This window comes from Copadichromis virginalis, linkage group LG7, assembly GCF_057382275.1.
Source record: "Copadichromis virginalis isolate Kocher_CV1m ecotype Utaka linkage group LG7, C_Virginalis_male_GT1.1, whole genome shotgun sequence".
Classification (NCBI taxonomy): Eukaryota; Metazoa; Chordata; class Actinopteri; order Cichliformes; family Cichlidae; genus Copadichromis; species Copadichromis virginalis.
The window spans coordinates 23,407,343-23,428,810 of record NC_140624.1 but is presented as its reverse complement, the minus strand read 5'-3'; the positions used below and the strand labels follow the sequence as shown (position 1 = coordinate 23,428,810).

Sequence of the window (21,468 nt, the reverse complement as noted above, 5' to 3'; positions counted from 1 at the left end):
GTTTAATGACTGTGCATTAAAAAAGAAAAAGGTTATTGAGAATTTAAAGTGATAACATTTGCAAATGGGCATATGGGGATCATTTTGACCTGTTATTTATTTTGCGTCTGACCTTCAGAGGCCAGAGCTGCTCTGACAGAAGCAATGTCTGCTATGTTGTAGTTAAGATACAAAACTTAAAAAGCTTGTCTTAGTGTCTTTGTATGAACTTTGCAAATGATTATTATCTAACATGTTGTCTTCAGGCTTGGGCACTGTTTCATGACTGAAAGTTATTGATTGACTTATCCTAATGACTAGTCCTTCCACTTGGTTTAGGCTCCAAATTAAAAAAATAAAAAATTCAAAAGTGAAAAATAAGATATATTGTTTTTGTTTTTTAACTTAACTTTGTGATAAGGTATTTTAACCTTTCAAGATTTAACGCCCTCAAAAGCCTTCAAAAGTTAAGCTGCTGAGAGACTGTCAGTTTTTTTAAAATGATTTATTTATTTTTTAAACATCAGCTAGCATTCTTATCAAATTAGTGTCAGATGTTTGGCTTCAAAAGAGATTCAGAAATATTTGCTGACATCATGAGCCCTCTTTTGCAATTAGAAATTTGTATTCCTGATCACAACTTCCGCTATCATGATGATAAAACACTCACATGTGTGGAAGGTTTTGAAACCTCTCCCCTTGCATGTCGTGTGCAGACAGCAGACGATTGCTCAGTTTAAACAGCATCTGTTTCCTCTGTAACTTATTGGCAGGTTGGTTCAAAGAAAGTTCATGACAAACATCTCTGACATTTCTGTAGCCTTTATTTTAGGAATGGAAAACTATTTAAAAATGACATCACATATATAAAAAGAAAATTCTAAACAGTCACATGTTTGCGAGTGTAACGCAGGTCTTAAATACAGATTTCACTGTAACGGTTTACCTGGCCTTTCATTAACGTCTGTCAAAATTATGCTTGTGCCTGAAATCCATGCACACGGCATAGTCTGACCCCAAACGTATATTATCTTCAAGCAGAGAACATGCAGAACAAAAATCAATTGTTGCTTTCTAACTTTTAAACCATTTCCCCCTTCTTAATGTGTCAATCCAATAGCCACATCCACAGTAAACAACTTGCAAAATGAAAATAGACTGTTATTCTAATGAAACGATATACATGCTGACTGGAAGGTGTTACAATCACATTTTCATTTTGTGACACGAGGTCAAAACACCGCCACCTTTACCAACAAGCACCAAATATGTAGAAAACACTGCATTTTTTCCTAATAAGCATCAGGAACCTTTAGAGGGTGTTTAAAAGATTGTGCTGTCTAGCCTGTGCCCCTTTATCCCTGTGTGACATATCCAAGCACAGTTTGTGTTGGTGTGTTCGGTCACTGAGCTGAACTGTGGCCGAACTCGGTTTTCACTGCATCCACTAGAAAACTGAGCTCATTGCACAGAGTCTCGTAGCGATAGGCCATGCGGATTTGTGCTACATTTGTCCGCCTGATGTCATTGCCCTTCGGTCCATCCTGTAGGTAGTTGGGCCCAATGAAGTGTTTCTTCTCCTATAGGGAGCACGGTTAAAAAGATGTAGGTTGGAAAGTTGCAAATAGATATAATATTTCCAGAATTAACTCATTGTGGAGTTTGAATTTCATTAAAAAAAAAAGAGATTGCACAGAATAAATATGCACTCAATGAAGTCAGGACTATTGGACTGTCAGACATTCTCTTATCTAGCTTTTCAGTGGTAATAGGATCGGTACTAATCTGAAGGACATATTTTAGGGTTCTTCTTGGATGTGCCGATTGACATTTTTGTGAGCAATTAAGTTTTCGAAAGAAATTACTGGAATATTGTAGAATTTTGGGAAATTAGTTAGCTTTCAGTAAGTCTGCACTGCTATTTAGTGCCTCAAAAAAGTATTTGACCCCTCATTTGGGTTACACAAAGAGAACCCAAATACAGCAAAAAAGCAGTTTTTAAATGATGATTCCATTTATTAACACAAAAACAAACCTATCTGACCCTATGTGAAAAAAGTAATTACCCCTAAACCTAATAACTGGTTGTTAACTACAGTCAGTCATTAGCAATAACTGGCAATGAGTCTTTCATATCGCTGTGGGGAAATTTTTGTTCACTCTTCGTTGCTGATTTGCTTTAATTGAACATGAACAGCGTGTTTGAGGTCATGCCAAAGCAACTCAATTGGATTTAAGTGCAGACTTTGATTGAACCGCATTAAAACCTTTGTCTTAGTATTTTTGAGCAGTGCAGCTGATGGTGTGTTTGAGATCATCATCCTGCTGTTTAAACCCAAGTCAGTTTGAACTTCAGGGCATGAACTGATCTTTTATTAATAATGAAAAGTCATCCAGCTCCTGAAGAAGCAAAGCAGCACCAGACCACCACCTTTATATGTGACTGTTTGTATAAAGCATTTTTTTTAATGAAATGCTGTTTGTTTTACACCAGAAGTAACAGGATTTCAAACTTCCAAAAAGTACTGCTTTTGTCTTTTTAAACAACCCTGGCAGCAGATCAACTTGAGTTCATGTTTAATACAAAAGTTTGGGACAAAAAAATAAAGAAGTTTTTAGTTTATCTATTATTTTATCCATTGTATCTGTTTCCAAACGCATCATTTTACAATAAGGACTTTTAAAGAGAGCATCCCCCAAGCACAAAAGGTCTGACCTTACCTCATGTGAGAGGCCGCTCTGCAGGACACTGTTCCTGGCAATCTCACACAAATCACAAGTGCTCAGCTTCCACAGCTGAGCTGCAATGGCATACTCCTCCATCAAGGCCTCCTGAAACGTTTCAAAAAAACTGATATTAACAAATGAAATGTTATGATTGGGCTGGCAGGTCTATTTGTACAGCACCCTTCAAGAAGAGAGAAATTTCTTGTATTTCTCTGTGCACCACATACTGACAGTGATTATTCAATTAGTCTCACAGATGTCACCAGACTGGAGCAAATTACTGTGATCAAAGTGACTGTGAAACGGTAAATAAAAAATTCTCCTGTGTTTCTGACCTTGGTGTAGTGGAACTGCATGGGGTCGTCGGTGGACAGGGACACACACAGGCCCTTGTGCAGAAACTCTCTCAGGGGGTTCTTGGAGTACTCCAGGAACAGGCTGTTGTTGCTCAGTGGAGACATGGCAATTGGGACCTGGGCCAGGTAGTATAGATACTGCAACACTGGGCTCTGGGGAGGAGACACAACATAGTAATGCGAATAGAACGATTTTGTTTTGTTATTTTCATTTTATTTGTGGGAAAACTAAATGAAATTACAAGCAGAACAAGTAGAAGTTCAAGGGAAACGTTTTGTAGATGGTGCAGACACGCAAGTCTTCCTAATTATAAGAAGTTATTCAAAACTAAGCGTTAAATCAATATTGACTTTTAGAAACCATATCTTATGTTATGGCACAACAAACCTTGGGCTATGGAGCCCAGAAGATGGCAGCACTCCCCTCTCTCTCTGTGACAGAGAAAAAGCTTTAAACATGCACTCTGGAAAGTGCTTGTATGGAGGATGTGTCCATGTAAACTGACATAACTGACTGGAGCAACATGTAGCCACATTCTTCGCACAGGCATTTGGAAGTTAAGGGCCGCAGCGCTAATCTTAGCAACATTTGTCATACTAATCTAATGTCGTCTGTGTGCAATAATGCAACGTGTTCCAAATTTGAGCAGTATTGAAAACATGATGCAATTATTAGAGAATGTGATTAACTGTTTTAAATCCTCCCTACATATTTATACATGCAGTGTTTAACCTCATCTGTTGGCTGTTTATTTTTCTCTTCACATTTAGTTGGATATTATATTACACAGCAGGAACTTCTCTGGTGTTTAGATATCAACTGGATGGTAAATGGTATTCTACCCAACACATCTTACTCAAACAAGCTGTTTTTGTTCTCCTATGAGCACATCGGAGAGGGACTAAAATGTGACAGCTAAAAACAAGCACTCGTGTGGATTAGCGTGTCACTGCTCGTTACTGATGGACCTGTTTGCAGAAAATATCATCTGCCAGCATCTTGTGCAATCAGCAAACACAAGACGCTGAGTATCAAACCTCAATATGATTTTAAGGTTTTAACCTTCTTAAGGTTGAGTCCATGGGAGATGTTGTCAGCTGTCAGGAAGGCGGAGACAAGATGAGTGATGGAACCCGCCTCTCCACAGTGGGGACGGAACAGGAAGGTGTTCAGTCCTCTTTGCCTGTAGAACGATCCATAGTTACTTTGTGCACTACTACATGGAAGCCATGTAGCATTAAATGAGACTAATGGGCAGGGCTTACTTGCGGAGGTTGTTGAGAACCATTATGTTGGCATACATGTAGAACAGATAATAGGTGTAGGGAGGATTGTCATCTGTGGTCCATGCCTCAGGCTTCGGGCTCTTGTAAGAGAACATGTGGTCGCTGTGTTTAGATTCGTCATCCACGCTGTCAAATCCCGTCACCTACAGGAAAACAGATTCATATCAGCACATTTGCAAACATAAAGTATATATAACACAACACTGAAATGAACGGACAGACGTGGATACATTTGTTTGTTTCCTTGCAGTTTATTGAAACAATGAATCATTTCATTCACCAAAACGAGCTCCAAAGTTTCTAAGAAAATGTCCTTTGGACTGAGGAGAAAGAACTGGAGCTTTTTGGCCACCCACATCAGCTCTTTGTTTAAAGGAAAAATGAACCCTTATAAGAGAAGAACACCAAGCCTACTGTGAAACATGTAAGGGGATACTTTTGTTTTGGGGCAGCTTTGTTTCATCTGACACAGGAAACATATAATCTGGGCAGAGCACAATGAAGTCTAGAGAGTACCAAGGCATGCTGGTGTGAAAAATACTGCCCAGTGTCAGAAAGCTCAGCCTCAGTCGCAGGTCATGTATAGCTGGGAATAAAACTTTGGACTATTCTTAAATGGCACTCCATGAGACAGGATCTTAATCCTATTAAGCATCTATGGAAACATCTGAAAGTGCAGTGTGGAGTCAGGATCCTTCAAACATGAGAGAGTGGGCTAAACTACCTGTTGTTTGGAAATGCAAACGTCTTATTGTGAAGTACAGAGATCACTTGTTGGTACTGACAACTGTAAACGGTGTTGCCACAAAGTATTATATTAAGGCCACCACCTTGTTTTTTGTCCTGTCATTTACATTTTGTTAAGTAGCATAAAATAATCATCTGATTCTTATGTAAGCTGATATAAGAATCAGATGATTATGTTTTTTTGTTTATTTAATTGTGGAAAGGTACCATTAAATTTTTCATGTCTGTATATGGTTGCTGTTGCACATTAGAACTTCTCCCTTTTGACACTTACATATTTTAAGAACACGTGGACTGCTTTGTGCTTTTGAGGGTTGATTGTAGCCTCAAAGAGGGGGCGGAACACATTCTCCAGTATCTTGGCAAAGCTTGGGATTAATTTCTTTGACTTGAAAATATCACTGCAAGACAAGATAAGCAAATTTAACCCATCTTCCTGCATGTGACACAAACATTTTACAGTTTGTTTGCTTATTGAAAACAGCTGACTGAGAAGTGTAATTATTCAGAACCCAATTATGCTGGATTTAGCCTTCAGTTGATGCTTACTAAATCCTGGGCACTTGGATCATCCATCTCATGTTGGGCGAGTGGACCTTATGCTGGATGAACCACGTCGCTAGGCTCTCCCACTCGCTCGCAGAGCGGCCGTAAATTGACAGACGGGGCTCAGCATGTTGGTATTTGCTCTCCTCCAGCTCCCCGGCCACTTCCTGAAATGGATAACAAACCACAGGAAGAAACAGGATGTTTCTTGATAAAGCAGAAGTGACTTGTTGTAACTGCCCAGTGGACAGATATGGCAACACTGTTTCCAAGTTTCAGCAAAGTGCTTTTTACTGCATATTCCAAAGCATCGCTTAGATGAGCAGCACTACCAGTGCGTGTGAGGCATATATATATATATATCTTATTCTAATTCATAATGAATATGACTCAAATCTTTGTACGTGTAGCAACATTTGATTGTATCAAAATGTCACAGTGACTCAGCATGCACAATACCAGGGCCTTAAAAAGTAAAAGCAGCTTTGTGGAATTTAGCCATTGTTCATTTGATTATTTATGTTTGGGCTTTTTCCACAGTGATGTCATAATGTCTAGAAAAAAATATGGGAACAAAACTGGGAACATCCTGAATGAAAAAATGATCCTCTATGAGTTAGCATCTTATAATTGAATCTCTGGGGATGGTGGCCCGTACTTCATTGCTTTAACTGTAGCCAGATTATATCCAGGTCAGTTTCCTCCTTTTCTGTGGGATCAGTTCAAGTTGCACTGATAAAAATGTCAAATGTTGTCAAACAACAGGCTACAGTTTCAAGTTTAAACATCAGTAAATGCACTGTTTCCCACACATAGGCTTTATTAGGTCACGCCTCATATTTGTTGGCTTGCTTTAGCATTTTGTATTTTTGTATATCTTTTGTCTGAATGGGGAAAAAAGGCCTTCATGCTTTCCATGGCCGCTGGCTCTACTAACTAGTTGTCCTCATTATTATTCAGTTGCTAACAGGATCTTGTAAAGCTCAATATGAGGCTGTAGCTCTCATTGGTAGTGCTTGTTCTGCACTGTAGATCAACTGGCACACTGAGACTGCAAACCAGGACTGTACATCTGTAGCGCTAAATGAATTTATACTTAATAGAGATTCACTTGAGAAGCAGCTGATAATGTCCTTCAGTTATCTGTCTCAAAGAGACTGACAGAAGAAAAGTATAAATGTCATTATTTAATTGTTGAATTGCATCTGTGCCTCCTATTTTGTCACCATCTGGATCTGTTTCAACATGAATAATGTAAAGTTGTTCCTTTTTTTGTTCTCCACCTTGGCTATTTACGCGTGTCAAACATGACAGGCCAAAACAAGAGCAAATAAATTCTGCATGTAGTTTGGTGCCTTTACATAATTTCAGTTTAACTACAGCTAAGCAGGCCTTCAAGTGGTGTTAGTGCTTTAACTCATACTATACCTTAATGAGACGTGCAAAGTATTCTCCTTTGATGTAGTTGTCCGCTTTCAGGTAAATCTCCCGCAGTTCGCTGGCCCCCACAGGGTTGTATTTTGAGTTGAACTTATCAAACCGATGAAAGGTTTGCCTTCCCTAGAAGGATAATCGATCGGTCAGACAGTGAGGCTCATGCAGCGCAGTGGCGATCACAACATTTTCATTTCATTAAAGGGACTGCAGTAGAAATTAACAGGAACTGTTAAGCTGTTTGTAAAGATAAACAACCAAACGGTCATTTATAGTCACTGAGTTATTGCCTCAACTGTTTGCATCAAGGACAATTTCTATTTATACAAGGTAATGCTGACATAGGAACAAGTAGAAAGCTTTGAGTTCTCTTACAGCGTGCACGTCCAGAGAGTCTACAGTGAGGTCGTACGGGTCCATGTGGAGGCTGTCAAAGACCTCCTTGAGTGTGAGCTTCTTACTGCCTTTTTCCAAGACCACTCGATCTGCTTCAGTCTGGTATGTGGTCTGTATGAATCTCAGCAGATGCTTCTGGTTCATGCAAGCGGCCGCATGTATATGTGTGTCCACCTGTGTTTGACACAAGTCAGACAGTGGCACGGGGCTTACTGGACAACTCACAGCATCCCTATAAAGTGATATTTATTTATACTGAGAGCACTAAAGTTATGAATAGCTTCTGCTCTAAGTGCGTCAGCCCCTCTCCTCTGTCTGGGGCATCGCAGACTGAGCAGAAAGATTTCAGCCAACCTTTCTAACGTTGTAGAAGTCTCTGTGTGGGACTCTTTTCAGCTCTTTTAGCTCCGCCATTTCATTCAGCATTTCATGCAGGTAGAATTTGGAGCCCAGGAAGTTCAGCCGTCTGTGGCAGTAGGATTTTCTGCGAAGCAAAATAACGAAACAGTTACGAGTAAAATGTAATAAATGTCATTCGGTATCAGTCAAAAGGTTCGTAATGTCAATCTGTTAGAAATATTGACTAAGCTTTTGCACTCACGTTGGGCCGTCAGCTATCATTGCAAGTACATGGCTCAGGTCTATAGCAAAGGTCTCGAGGTCGGGGTAAGGAAGGCTGTAAGCTTGCTCTTGTTTCAGGGCCTCAGCACTCTCATAAACATGAATTATACCATCCTTTAGCTGCAGCTCATAGTTTAGGTCTTCAGGAATACCCTCCATGGAGTATGGGTCCTCCCCTTCACGAGGGTAAGGCCAGATGTCTGCAGATGATGACAGCAGCTCAATCAGAAGTTATTTCACATTTGCAAAAACAGTCACTCTCTGAAGTGTTGGTTGTAGAATAAAGATTCTTAAAGTGTATTTTTCCTTATTTTCTACCAAATACAAATATACTGTTAAATTAATAATTGCTCCTATTGAATACTGGCAATTTTAAATAAGGATGTCAGCCTCATCAAAGAGAGCAAATATCCTTAATGCCTTCATTTCAGGCTCAAAGCCCTGGCCACACACCTGTTATTTAGACCTTCTGTTTATGAGGGAGATCCGATCAGAAGAAAGACTGTGTGAGGGCAGGTAAAGGAGCTAAGATGGCTTGTTTCACACATTGAGATGTACCCAGGGGCTGAGATAAAGAAGTATTGTTTTGAAGTGTGCAAAATCATGCAAAGCTTCTCTGGTGAAGTGTAAGAATACAAAAACAGGAACTGGAAATGAGTCGAATAGACCTCTGACATTTGAATGAAATGATGGCTAGTAGATAATTCCAACAAGTCTTTCTCTTGACTCATTTGAGGTCAGTTTTTTCAGGCTCTGTGTCAGGCATCGCCCAATCAGGTTTGAGCTCTGATATTTCCATGCCTGTATAACCTTCCCAGTGTATTCAGGAAGGGTGAAATTATACAGTATCTTTTATTTATTTTTCACTTAAACCTAAACTTTGGCTTTTAATTATGACTGAGTTTTGTTTTGTTCTCTTTGTGTGTTTGTTTTACTTTTTATTTTGTACAGCAAGTAACAGCAAGTGATTGAACTTAACCTTAAATGTATCAAAATGAGCAAAAAATTATAACAAATAGTAAGATAATTTAAGGCCGGTAAACTTTATTACACTGGAGTTATATTTAAGATTGTACATTTTCTTTATCTGTTGTCTGGATTATTCTCAGGTTCTGTTTCTGACGACATTATCTGTTGTCAGAAACAGGCTGACTGACCTTGGCTCACAGACACTTCACACCATCTCTGGCACACATACAGAGAGGTCTTAAATTAGATCTGCATAGAATAGGTGGCACACAGTAAGTTTTATCTTTATCTCCAATACACAACTAAACATCAAATCATTAGTGAGTTGTTTAAACTGGTCTGAGCACTTTTATTGAATATTGGAGTTGGCATCCTTCGTAAGTTTAATATTGTTTCTGCTCTCTGTGTGAATTGTTTGAGGTTAACGGTGAACTGAAACCTGAACCTTTAATATTAATGGCCTTGCTCCTTTTCCTCTCCATGTCGGAGTATTTCATTGGTTAAACAGCTGAGCTGGTTAAACATCTGCACTTGCGCATGTTGTACATAGCCTCTTGCTGTGTGTGAGCGAGTAGATGGAAAATTACAAAACGTGCACTTTTGCAGGAAGATTAAATTGGACATTTTTGACACCAAAAAGGAAAAGTTTAGTAAACCTGGCAGGACTTCATCCTCTTCTAGCCACCTCTCATTTTCAGCATTTCGCAGGAACAGGGCTGTGGTCCTTGGAAATCGGTGGTAGGCCAGCCTGGAGTACTTCTCTCGGATGAACAGGGCTTTGAGGAGACCCTTGGTTGCTTGCTCATAGTCCTCAACTGTGATCTGGAAACATCGTGAGGTTGTTAATTTTTGACTTTTGTTTGTGTTTAACAACGGTGTCTTAAAGGTTCAAGATGGCCTTTAAAGAATAATCTATTTAAACTATGGCACCGAGCTAAATGAAGGATCTCTCCTGTTGCCCTGTCAGCTTACAGCCATCAATGAAGTTTTAACAAGAAAAGAACAACTGTCATGTTTTTCTTTTTCTTGTGTGAAAATGTCATTTTATAAGTACAGAGTGGATCGACTTTTTAATTCTGGGTAAAAACATGTCTCTCATAGGCCAAACATGCATTTTACCACATCATTGGTCTGAATTTAAAAATCAGTTGTTTTTTATCGTATATTTCCTCACTAGGCTGTGGTCCATCTTTTATATTTCAACATATGGACTAGTCTCGTTGATTACCCCTGCACAGTAATCTCCACTGATGGTAACTCTCTGGAAGTCTGGGAAGGAGTCTGAAAGCAAAGATTCAGCAGTGGCGGGTGTTTGCGCTGGGGTAGGTGTCCAATCAGGAGGCATCTGCAAAGATACCGACTGTGACCGCTTCAACTTGAAACTCTTCTTCCTAGTTACACAGAGGGAAAAGAAGCAAGCACTATTTATGCTGAGTATTTTTTGATGGTTTTATTTGTTCTTTTTTGTCTATCCAGAAAGAGAGATATGTTCAGTTAAGCATGTTTCTAATCCATACCTCTTAACTGACTCCTGAGACTGCTGTTCAGCCATCTCCTTTTGCAGCTCCTTCTCTCTAGTCTCTTTCAGACCAATGGGACAGTCTTCTGGGACAGTGAACAGAGCCAGAGTATCCTTGCTGTCTTCCCCCTTCAGAGCAGAGGCGTACACCTTCTCTGCCATCAGACGAACCCTCTCATCCACCTCGTGTATTGACACTTTTGGGAAAAGGCGTGGTAAATCTGAAAAGTATTGAGAACATTTTTTTAGCAACTACCTGTATTTTTCTTACCGGTAAAAGTAGTGTTTAAAAATGTAATCTAATCATATTTCAGAATGCTTCTGTCATTCCAATACTGGTCATTATTAGTCGGAGTTATGTCATAATTATGTTTGAAATCTAAAATGGAACAAAATACTGACATGTTATAACTCGTCTCATAAACGGGTTTAAATATGGGAGTGCTTAAAGAAGAAATAACATTATCTTAGTAATGACAGTAAACATAAATACCAGAAACATAACCCGGAGTGAGGACGGTTGGTTGTGGGGCTGTTTTCCAGCTTCTCATTTCAACACACAGACCAGAGAACGTGTCTTGAGTGGTGTTGGAATTAAATAATTTGCTGTGCCTCAATAATGCTATGCTTTTTTATTAATAAGAGTTATAAAGTCATATAGTGTAGTATTGAGTGGACACAGTCCTGAAAAATAAAGGCATTAGATCATGTGTCCTTGGGGAGTAGAAAGCTGTAGACGCTCGCTCACACTTGCCTTGGAAAAAGTAGATAAGAGGGGACCATCTCTAGTGGAAAGTTATTGAGACACTGTTGTTTAGACTAGAATAAGAGAGCTTCTGTAATAAAACTGTTGTGTTATGCAGGACGCATCTCCCTTCTAGAAGTATTGTGAAAGAGAAATAAAGTGTTAAATGGTCTACTGAGCAGTGTTTTGTCTTCCATCGGATGCCTCCGAGGAATCAAAAGAACTCAGTGAAGTGTTGATCGTTGACAGTGGCTAACTCGTGTTTCAGTGCTTGCTGCCAGTGCAACAGGTAAGTTACAGTAAACAAACTTGTGTGTCCAAGTCTGGCCGCGTGTTCTGAGAGCACACCGCACTGAGGACGGTATGTGACAGCAGGAAAAGCAACAACACTGAAAGCTCCTGCTTACACAGTGCACCTCTGTCGGTGCATCGCCGCGTGTTAATTAGATGTGACTGAAGGGCTGTGATGATAAGCAAGATATTTTTCTGTAGGAAATATCATGTTGATGGAACTTGTGAAACCAGAGCTGCGTAAACGTTTGCAAAACAAAAATTGCATAATGATTCATGAGGTTGTGTTTATTTATTTTTATTATTTATGGTTGTCATCATCCTTACTGGTATATTGTGACACCATTAGTTTCGTGTTTATTTTGTAATAAGTAATATACAGTCAGCGGGCACTTCATTGGGTTGCACCTCGTTCCAGGTTGGAACAACTTTAACTCTTTGTGACACGCATTCAACAAACTGCTGGAAACATTCCTCAGAGATTCTGGTCCATATTGGCTTCATAGCATCGCACAGCTGCTGTAAATATGGAGGCTACCAATCTGTTCCACCACATCCCAAAGGTTCCCTGTCGGATTAAGGTCCGGGGACTGTGGAGGCCGTTTGAGTGCAATGTGGTCAAGAAATGAGTTTGAGATGATCTGAACTCATGCTGCACTATCCTGCTGCAAGCCACCATCAGAAGATGGTACATTGTAAACTTTACACTGTAATACAGGCATTTAAATGGTCAGCATTTAAACGCATTACTGTTTAAAATGTAGTGTTTCAGTAATGATAAGTTGTGCTACATCATTACTCCACCACCACTACTTTGACCCACTGATCCAAGGCAGGATAAATCGGTGCTTTGATGGTGTTTATGCTAAAAAACCGAGACAGACCAGGCAACATTTTTCCAGTCTTCTGTTGTCCACTTTTGATGACCATGTGTGAACTGTAGCCTCAGTTTCCTGTGGCACCTGGTGTGGTCTTATTTGCTGTTGGCTTCCTATCAGCCTGTAGCAGCCTGGCCATTCCCCTCTGATTTTGCCCAGAGAACTGCCGTTCAAACCATCCTCTGTAAACTCCACAGATATATGTGTGGGAAAATCCCAGAAGAAAAGCGGCTTCAAAAATACTCGCCTGTCTGGCACCAACAAACGTGCCACATTCAAACATGTGGAAAAGCACAGCTGTTGAAGTTTATATTATCATTGCCGCTGCAGTTTGCCCTGGGAAGTCAGTCTTTCCTTATTTTGACATTTACCATGTAATATTATCAGAAGGTTAGTTCAGGCTCATGCAAATATTGATTGGCTTATGTTACATTGTAACAGGTTTGCAAGGGTGTCAGACTTGATACAGGTCTGCTATTGAATGGTAGGCATCAGTAAAGTACATTCAAGAATCTTCAGACAGATATCCTGTATGTAGTTCACAGGATTTTTCCAGGCTTGTAAATGGAAAGGAAATATTTGACCCCGTTGTTAGAGCAGCAGTTATGAGCATGCCATCATTTTGGTTCTCAAGGCTTTTTGGTGGGAAACAGTCAAGTTTATTTGTATTAATCTCATTCTCTCATACATGCATGGCATGCTATTTCTGAACTCAGGACCCCCTGATCTTGTATTTTCAGCAGATGAATGACAGAAGATTGGTTTTATATTTTTAATAGCTTCTCCCCCTTGTTTAATTCCCACAGTGTGACAGCTACTGTTGCTACCCAACATCCCATCATCAGTCGAGATGTTTGGATATTCTGATCACCGTGTCATCACTGTGGATATTAACGTTGCAGTCCATGGGGGTCACTGGGACACATCCAGAATATATCCGTGTGAGGATACTGGAATCAACAAGCACACGATAGCACATGCAGCTCCAGTGTATCAGATGCCAAACTTTTCAGCTGCACACTGCATCCCTACTGGTTTACACAACACTCTGTCTGAAACCTGTGAGTGATCTGGAATTCTTCACAGATGATACCGTTAACATTTGCCCTCACACTGACACGCTTGCTGCCTGTTCCTTGGCTAGCACATTTTGGGAGCTGCTGTTTCTGATGAGCCTTTCAGCACGTGTACTCTCTCCCTGCTGGAACAGCTCAACAGTCTCTTGGATGACCTTGATGTATTACACACCCCAGTTATAAAAACCTAACATTCACAAAGCCTCTGACTATGTTGGAAACGTCAATTAAACTGAAATTCTGAAATATTATGATAAAATTTCAATTTTGGAATGATTTTTAAGTTTTCAGTGTGTAACACAAAAATAAAATAAAATCAATAAAATGTGCCAGTATTTCATAATACTCACTTATAGTATATATAAATATCCACCTGTTTCCTCGGCTAAAGACTGCTGCACTTATAGCATCGCTCAGAAAGTCAAATCTAGCTGCTTCTGTGCCTCAGGCAGTAGCCACTGAATAAACATCTTTGAAACTCTTCTTTGAAATTACTCTTTGAATAGTTGTCATCACATTTCGTAGTTTTTTTTTAATAGAAACATAAAATCAGTAGGGGTAGCACTATCTGTCTCTTACCTTCTGTCGTGATTTGGGCCATGTTTGGCTCTTTCAGTCTCTGCCTGTTGAGTCAGGTATTTCAGCTTTCACGTATCTGGTTCTGTCTCTTGTGGACCCCTTACCTCTTAGCTTTGGCACTGCCACTTCTACAGGTATGGCACTCAGTGGCAGGACTTACAAAACATCTGAGTGCTGCTGACACAACACCTATGTAAACTGTCCTGAGTTCTGGTGACTGTATATTGCTCGTGTCTGTGATGCTTCTCTTCAGGGTTTTCTCTCTGACTGACTCTGTCGGGCTTTGCTCTGCTGTTTATTTGGTCCACTGCCTGTATGTATGATGCAGCTGCTAGTTGTTGTTGTTGTATTGAGTGTCCTTCTATCTCTATTTTAGGGTATTGAGTAACATGGGGTGCTAATCCAAGCTGGTATGTCACAACTGGCTGCTAACATGTGAGCTCTGGACTGTGATATGGGGCAGTAGGGCAAAAAGTAAGTACTGGCAGCTACAGTCACTGTGTTTACCATGTAAACACTAAAGTAAGGGGGAAAAGCCATCAAACCTAGCTGGCCCTGTAGGAAAAAGTAAAGGTCTCCTCTTGCTAAATTATTAATTAACTGTGAGTAACAGACTTCTTGGAAAACTGAGTTCATTTTTACGAGCCACACCCAGGCGTGACAACAGCCAGACCTGCTGAACCAATAAATCAATTATAGAGGTATGTTAGCAGGCTAGAGACCTCAAATTTAAAGAAAATGGCACCGCCGACCACGCCTCACCAGAGTTATGCAGCCAGACAATGATCCAAAACACACCAAGTAGTCCCTTTTACATACTATTAGAGATCATTCATAAAAGCATTTGTGTAGCAAAGAATCTGAAGAACACGAGTATGAACTTTACTGCAGTAAAAGGAAGCACATTGCTGGTGACAGTCCATCTTTGTATGCAAATTATTTAGTGGTTTGGTTAGTTGGAATCATCTGTTCACTGCCCTCACTTTTATCACACCTATAACAGTGTGCAATACACATACACTTATTCTTCTTTTTTATACTAAGTTAATATACTGTGTTGTGTTGTTTGTTACGTTGTGATGTGTCATATCGTGTCGTGTTGTGTTATATGTAGTGCCGACGTAGGACAGTTTTTCCAATTTCATTGTACTACTGTACTATGTATGACTGTGCAATGACAATAAAGAGTTATCTTATCTTATCTTATCTATAAGGAGCGCGCACTGTTCAAAAAAGCCACTCAAGGTTGCAGACAGCAGACAGTTTAACTTTAAGTGGTGTGTGAACAGATGCGTGATAAACCGTGTAATAGCTGCATTTGAATACGTGGGAGTGAGACGAATGCCTGTGTTTAGTGAGATCGCTGTTTGTTGTGCTTTTGTATATTATGTTTGTCCTGCATGGTTTTATTTACTCACCCTTTCCCATGCATGGTGTCGACTGTTGCTTCAAAAGGGCCATGTTGATTTTCTTACTCATTTTGAGTTGATCTAGAAGAAACAAAGCTTTAATAAATAACACTGCACACATATGTTGTTCAGTAAGGCAGCATTTACTCAAACTTGACATTGGTTAAAGGTGTCATTTAATGGCTCCTAGCAAAGCAGTACAGCCTTATCTTGCATCACAATCTCTTCTTCCTTACCTTTGTTTGCTTGAGTGATGGTCACACCCAAAGTCACACCCCGAGGACCATGATTTTACACAACTTTGACTTGACTGTTTGAGTTATCGTAGTTTTTGAAATGCTCGTGTATTATGCTCAGATTTAACTTGGAATTTGTTGAAAGGAAGTCAGTGAACTGGAAAGTGGGGAGGTTTGCGTCAGGAAGGACAAAAAGTCTGTGACAAGTCAAACATGGAGATCATCAAGAATGAGATTTCCATACCGGAGCGTCTCTGGTACTGTTAGCGGACAGGGTGACGGTGCAGACTGTGCTGCTGTTGGCCAATGTGGCAACCCATAAAGGGAGGAGCCAAAAGAAGAAGTTGAAATGCATTACTTGTATTTGGAGTGTTCCCATTATGTTAAAAAGAGGAAAGTTTTAGGGATCATCAGACAATATTTAATCTCCCATTTTTGTTTAGCTTTGGTTTGGTTTTATATGAGCAGTTAGTTTTGTTTATTACTTTGTTATTTTATGTTGCCATCATAAATTGAATGTAGCTGTTTACTTGACATATTTTAAGGGACTGGAACTCTAATTTGACTTTTGTAAAATGAAGTATTTTGTGTTTTGGGCAAAACGTTAGTTAAAAAAATAACAACAACAAAACGTCCCACTTAATTTGTTTTGTTTGCATTGAACAACTGTCATTTCAGTAAATTGCTGACAAAAACTGCTCTAACCAGTATGGCCATTGTTGGGACACCTTTGGGAGTGTCTTGTGCTGTGTGGAACCAAAATGAAGGAGGTGGATCCTTAATGCCTTTAGATTTGACTTGATAGAGTTCGTGGTTGCTTGATCAGATTGGAATCTGGGAAGTTTGGAGGCCAAATTAATGTCTTTGGCTGTTGTGTTCTATACCAGCATGCAGTGTCAGTGTTGTCACAACATCCATGTGAAAAGTACTGTAGTCATTTTTTAGTATAGAATGCCATTTACATTCATTTTAAACATGAACAATAGAATTAAAAAATATCCACATAATGCATTAGCAGTTAAAGACTGAAAAGAGCTCATTTCAGAAACATTTCTTTCCTGGTATGTGCAGACAGTTGCTGAGCATCAGATGCGAGTGCTGATTCTATAACACATTTTAACTACTTAACCATGTGTTGAAGTGTAACTTTAAAAAAAAAATTTAATTTCTCTATCACCAGTTCACACTCGTTATGAGAACTCCTTTTATAATTTCAGATTAAAGGCTACAACATCGTAAACTCAACTATCTAGCAGTTTTCTATGAAGAAGTATTTGGTGCCAGAAGGTAAAAAAAAGAAGTCATTTGTAACAGGAAGTGACATCTTTTTTTTTTTTTTTTTTTTCTTCTTTCTTCTTTTCTTCTTTCTTCTTTTATTCTTCTTCTTTTTTTTCTTTTTTCTTTCTTTCTCCTTTAACCGCGCGTCCTTAGAGGAGTAATTTGCTTGCATAATGTTGCTCGGCTTTCTCTCTTACTTTCCTCTATCGCTGCCTGTCCCTTCGATTTCTACTTCTCATGAAGTGCCTGCATATTAACAATTAACAGTTACCTAGCAACAGGATATACTGTATTATGTCAAAAAGTGAGTGCAGGAGGCTATTCACAGCCAATAATGACATGCCAATAATGCATTTTTGGCCTCACTGGGCAGTAAATGTAAGACAGACAGCTGAATTGTTTAACTCAACCTAATTCCTGCTTTTGATCTAATGGAAGGCAGATGCATTGTGTTTGACACGTGCCTGTTACACAGACACACACACTGCACACTGTGAACCGCTGCGATCGCCTGTGTTACCGTGCATCGAGATCCTTTTGGAAGAACATCAGGTGCTAATTTCACGCCGCAGGTGGACAGCGCACACACCAGCATTCACGGTGCGGGCAGCGGAGCAAGACGATGTGGCAAAGACTGTGGCTTAATGAATGACGGCATATTTCATGATCCTGTGATTTGCAGACCTGAATAATAAATACTCCAAGTCAGCAGCAGTCAGTGTGGTCGCTGGCATGGTGTTTTTATGACTTCTAAATGTCCAGCTTTCCATTTGGCAGACGTTCATCACAGCAAATAGAGGAGCGAGTTTTTATTTTACTTGCAAATGTCAGTTTGATTTGATTTGGCCTGAAGTTCTTGCAATTCAAAATTAGATCAAAATACAGTCAAGATAAAGGAATGATAGAAAATTTTAAAAACAGAAGAAGGAAATCTAGCCAGGCTCAGATTATTTAACATGTTCAAAAGGTTTGAACATGTCAGATCTGTAGATCAGGTCTGTTCACTGGCTTGGATTGGTTGGCAGATAACTAAAAGGTCCTAAAGGTGGAAAATGGTACGATCCTAGCCAGTGTGATGTTGCCCATTGGTTTGAAGGGACTCATTCTGAAACCTTGAGATCAGAAATTTAGCGATCGTCTTATTTTTTTTAATTGTTTTTTCGTTTCGCCATTTAGATTAATGAAGACGAAAAAGGGAAGATCCAATTGTGACATATTTGTGACATTGTGACATGTCAGTCCAGATAGCAGAGGCCTTAAGCCTGCAGTGCTTTAGCCTCCCTTTTGACTTTGATAGAGTCTTAAATTGATTACATATACAAAGTGTTAAAGAAGACCTTAACACAAGTGTTTACTGAGGACATAAATGAGGCAAAAAGAAGGGTCAAATAAATGTAATCCCAAACCATTCCTGTCATAACATATTTGAATGTCGGGTGTTTTCTTAGTAGTCCCTTCACTGTAAGACTTACATGTAATATCACAGTCTAAGTAACGTGGTACTCACAACAAGGTGGCGCACTTCTAATATTTTGCCATATCACTGACATTTAATGTGTACACTAATTCACATACTTCAAGATCTGCACTTTTTACTGTTTCAGGCTAGACAGTCACCTTCTCACGTGCCAGCAGTGGCTTTCTTGCACTGCGTGTTGAAGTTTTCAAGTGATCACTGAAACCTGACTTGAAATATTTAGTTCCTTTTTTTTTATTTATTTATTTTTTATTGTCTATTAGATGTCACAGGAAGTGACATCTAATAGACCAGGCTCAGATATTCACAATGCCAACATGACTGAATCCTGTCAGCTGCCATCAGGTGTTATCTCAGTGTTGTAGCGGATTATACTTAAGGAGGTAGTCGTTTTTAGCTGTCTAGAAGAATTTGTCTAAAAAAAATACAAAAATAATTGAATCATTAACAAATTACCTGATTGAAAGAACATGAATGAATAAAATCTGTCTGATATTCCAGATCTCACATAAAAGCTCAAGTTGTCACAAGCTAAAAGTAGCAATCATGTGGCTTCACAGTGGCTGCTCTCTGCCCAGCCTGGAGGTCATTGCAAACTCTCAGTACCTCAGCAGAGCTGGCAATATCATCAAGGACCACTCTCACCCCAGCAATCAACTGTTTGAACTATTACCGTCAGGCCGACGGTACAGGTCACATAAAACCAGGACAAACAGATTCAGGGATAGCTTCTTTCCCAGAGCTATCACCGTAGTAAATAAGCACAAAAACAATTGAACCTATTCCATACTGTCACTGTCATTATATTATGCTGCTATCCTGTATATATTGTACATACTATTGTTTGAGTACTTACGATTGTTTTTTTGTTCTTTTTATATTTTACATTATATTTATTATTGAAACTTACACCAAGGGAGTGGCACTCCAATTTCGTTGTACTCTGTACAATGACAATAAAGGCTATTCTATTCTATTCTATTCTATTCTATTCTATTCTATTCTATTATGTTGCTTTGTTGGTGTAAATAGCCCAGAGAAAACAACAGCAAACCAGTGCAAAAACTCCAAAGGCATGTGCAAACTAAGCATTTCAAAGGAGATTCTGACAACTTGGTACTTGTGGGAAACTTGTCGTTGCCACAGTGTCTTCTTTGATGTGCATGAACTGTTCAAGCACGCACCATGTGCCATGCATAAACTCATCAGTGTCATTTGACTAGATCTGTATCACGGGTTCGTGTCTTTCTAGGGTGTAACGCAGTCTTGTATTTATTCCTCTACAACAGAGGAAACAGAATGAATACCACCCAGTCCTATTTTTAAGGCAATTAGTCGGCATCTAGTTTTGTTTGGGATTTTTCCTTTTTTTTTTTTTTTGTATTAGTTAACTAAGACACATGTTGGTACCTGTTGGGAAATGTGCGGCTGCCGTACTTGATCAGGCTTGTTTTGGACTGTGTTGTAAAGAGAGCAAGAATACATCCACAGACATGCTGTGAATTCAACATTAGGAGCAAAGTTTCAGAATAAAAGGAAAAAGAAACATTTTGATGTCAGGCAGCAGTGTTAACCACAGCTAACTGTTGCCTTAAAAAAGTTTGACTGTGCCTTAAGATTGCAGTTTAAGATATATCATTTATTTTGTTTTAATACCTACAGATGCTCACTCCTTTGGAAGCCAAAAAAGCAAAAAGAAAAAGAAATAGAAATATGCACCTTCATATTAAGATCTTTAATCTATATGCAAACTATATCTAGGTATGTCTGCCAGAGCTCACCATGCAAAGGAGGTAAGTGCTAAAAGCAATGCTGGTGTGTTGATAATGACATAAAGTTAATATAAACAATGGAAACACAAAGAATCATTATGACTGCCGTGTACTTACTGTTGGCAGGGCTTTGCACAAAGCTAAAACGTCCTGGGACTGTAGAGAGCGTTGTCAGGTGTCAGCAGACTGAAGCCTTGTCAGTGCAGGTTCCAGCAGACACCGGGCTGGTTCGGGCTGTCACTGCCGGGTTGAAGTATGAAGGAGGTACAAAGTTGGTGTAGCAAACAAGGAAGTAATCTGCATCAGTGTTGTTTGGCAGTAGAGGAAGTGCAGGAGGAAGCGTTTGTATGAACAAGCAGTTCTGTGTCACTTTTTTTAAAAGCCTTGAGACTTCATAAGCCCCACCCCTCTTTGTCAACTTAAGTTGTATGTGTAATTCACTGGGCTGGCGACAAGTCACCGTCTCCTTTTAGGGTATTTGATTAGAGAAAGTGTGTGTGTGTGTGTGTGTGTGTGTGTGTGTGTGTGTGTGTGTGTGTGTGTGTGTGTGTGTGTGTGTGTGTGTGTGTGTGTGTGTGTGCAAATATAAACAAACATGGGGAAGTGACTTTTTTCTATAAAAGGATTGCTTTCTCCACCACTTTGAAAAGAGAAGTAAATTTTGACAACGTTTTTTTTTTTTTTTTTTTATTTCAGGTTCCTGTGACCAAGGTCAAGATGTTTGATCCTGACCTGGTCAACAGAGCACTGATATAGAAATGGTGGTCGTGGTGGTGGTGGTGTGTGTGTGTGTGTGTGTGTAGCATACCACTGCTACACACGTCTGAAATACTAGTAAACTGGTCCTGAGTATGCTCAGCATAAGGTAATGCTACTGTAATGCTTGCAACACCACCATCTGGACAGCGACGGAAAGTTCATTCTCCTCGGTTGGCTAGATACTTTTTTTTAAAGCCCTATACTCCTTTGTGTATTCATGATACTTCTTCTTTATGGTCCAATGCTGCTGTAGCATACAGTGCCACAGCAGCTGCGCATTCAGCAGGTGGACAGGTCAAACTGGTCAAACTTCAAATTTAGGGTGACTCTAAATTTATAAAATGTTGATATTACTTTAACATTGGTGCACTGCAGTTTGTTATTTTT

At 39.5% G+C, this 21,468-nt stretch overlaps 1 protein-coding gene across 2 annotated transcripts; it reads right to left on the bottom strand.

Moving 5' to 3' along the window:
- Positions 1-785: 785 nt before the first annotated feature.
- Positions 786-20,654, bottom strand: ampd3b (adenosine monophosphate deaminase 3b). Of its 2 annotated transcripts, XM_085462585.1 has the most exons (16): positions 20,440-20,654; positions 15,569-15,640; positions 10,580-10,802; positions 10,291-10,453; positions 9,719-9,884; positions 8,074-8,293; positions 7,827-7,956; positions 7,452-7,646; positions 7,071-7,202; positions 5,646-5,809; positions 5,371-5,497; positions 4,329-4,492; positions 4,126-4,246; positions 3,042-3,215; positions 2,701-2,811; positions 786-1,559 (listed from the first exon to the last, which is right to left on the bottom strand). In XM_085462585.1, exons 2-16 carry the CDS (start codon positions 15,627-15,629, stop codon positions 1,383-1,385), a joined length of 2,328 nt encoding a protein of 775 aa, XP_085318711.1. In that variant the 5' UTR covers positions 15,630-15,640; positions 20,440-20,654; the 3' UTR covers positions 786-1,382. The 2 variants fall into 2 exon arrangements, with proteins under 2 accessions (XP_085318711.1, XP_085318712.1); XM_085462586.1 differs by lacking the exons at positions 15,569-15,640; positions 20,440-20,654 and adding an exon at positions 14,151-14,460.
- Between the last annotated feature and the right edge of the window lie 814 nt (positions 20,655-21,468).

What these genes read in the sequence shown, in the direction of transcription:
- ampd3b (XM_085462585.1), bottom strand. Translation starts at nt 15,629, where the DNA reads ATGAGTAAGAAAATCAACATGGCCCTTTTGAAGCAACAGTCGACACCA. An exon ending in GTGGAGATTACTGTGCAGGG is followed by an intron (nt 9,885 to 10,290) that starts GTAATCAACGAG and finishes CGATGTTTCCAG; the next exon opens with ATCACAGTTGAGGACTATGA. An exon ending in ATGGACTCAACCTTAAGAAG is followed by an intron (nt 3,216 to 4,125) that starts GTTAAAACCTTA and finishes TCTCCTCCCCAG; the next exon opens with AGCCCAGTGTTGCAGTATCT.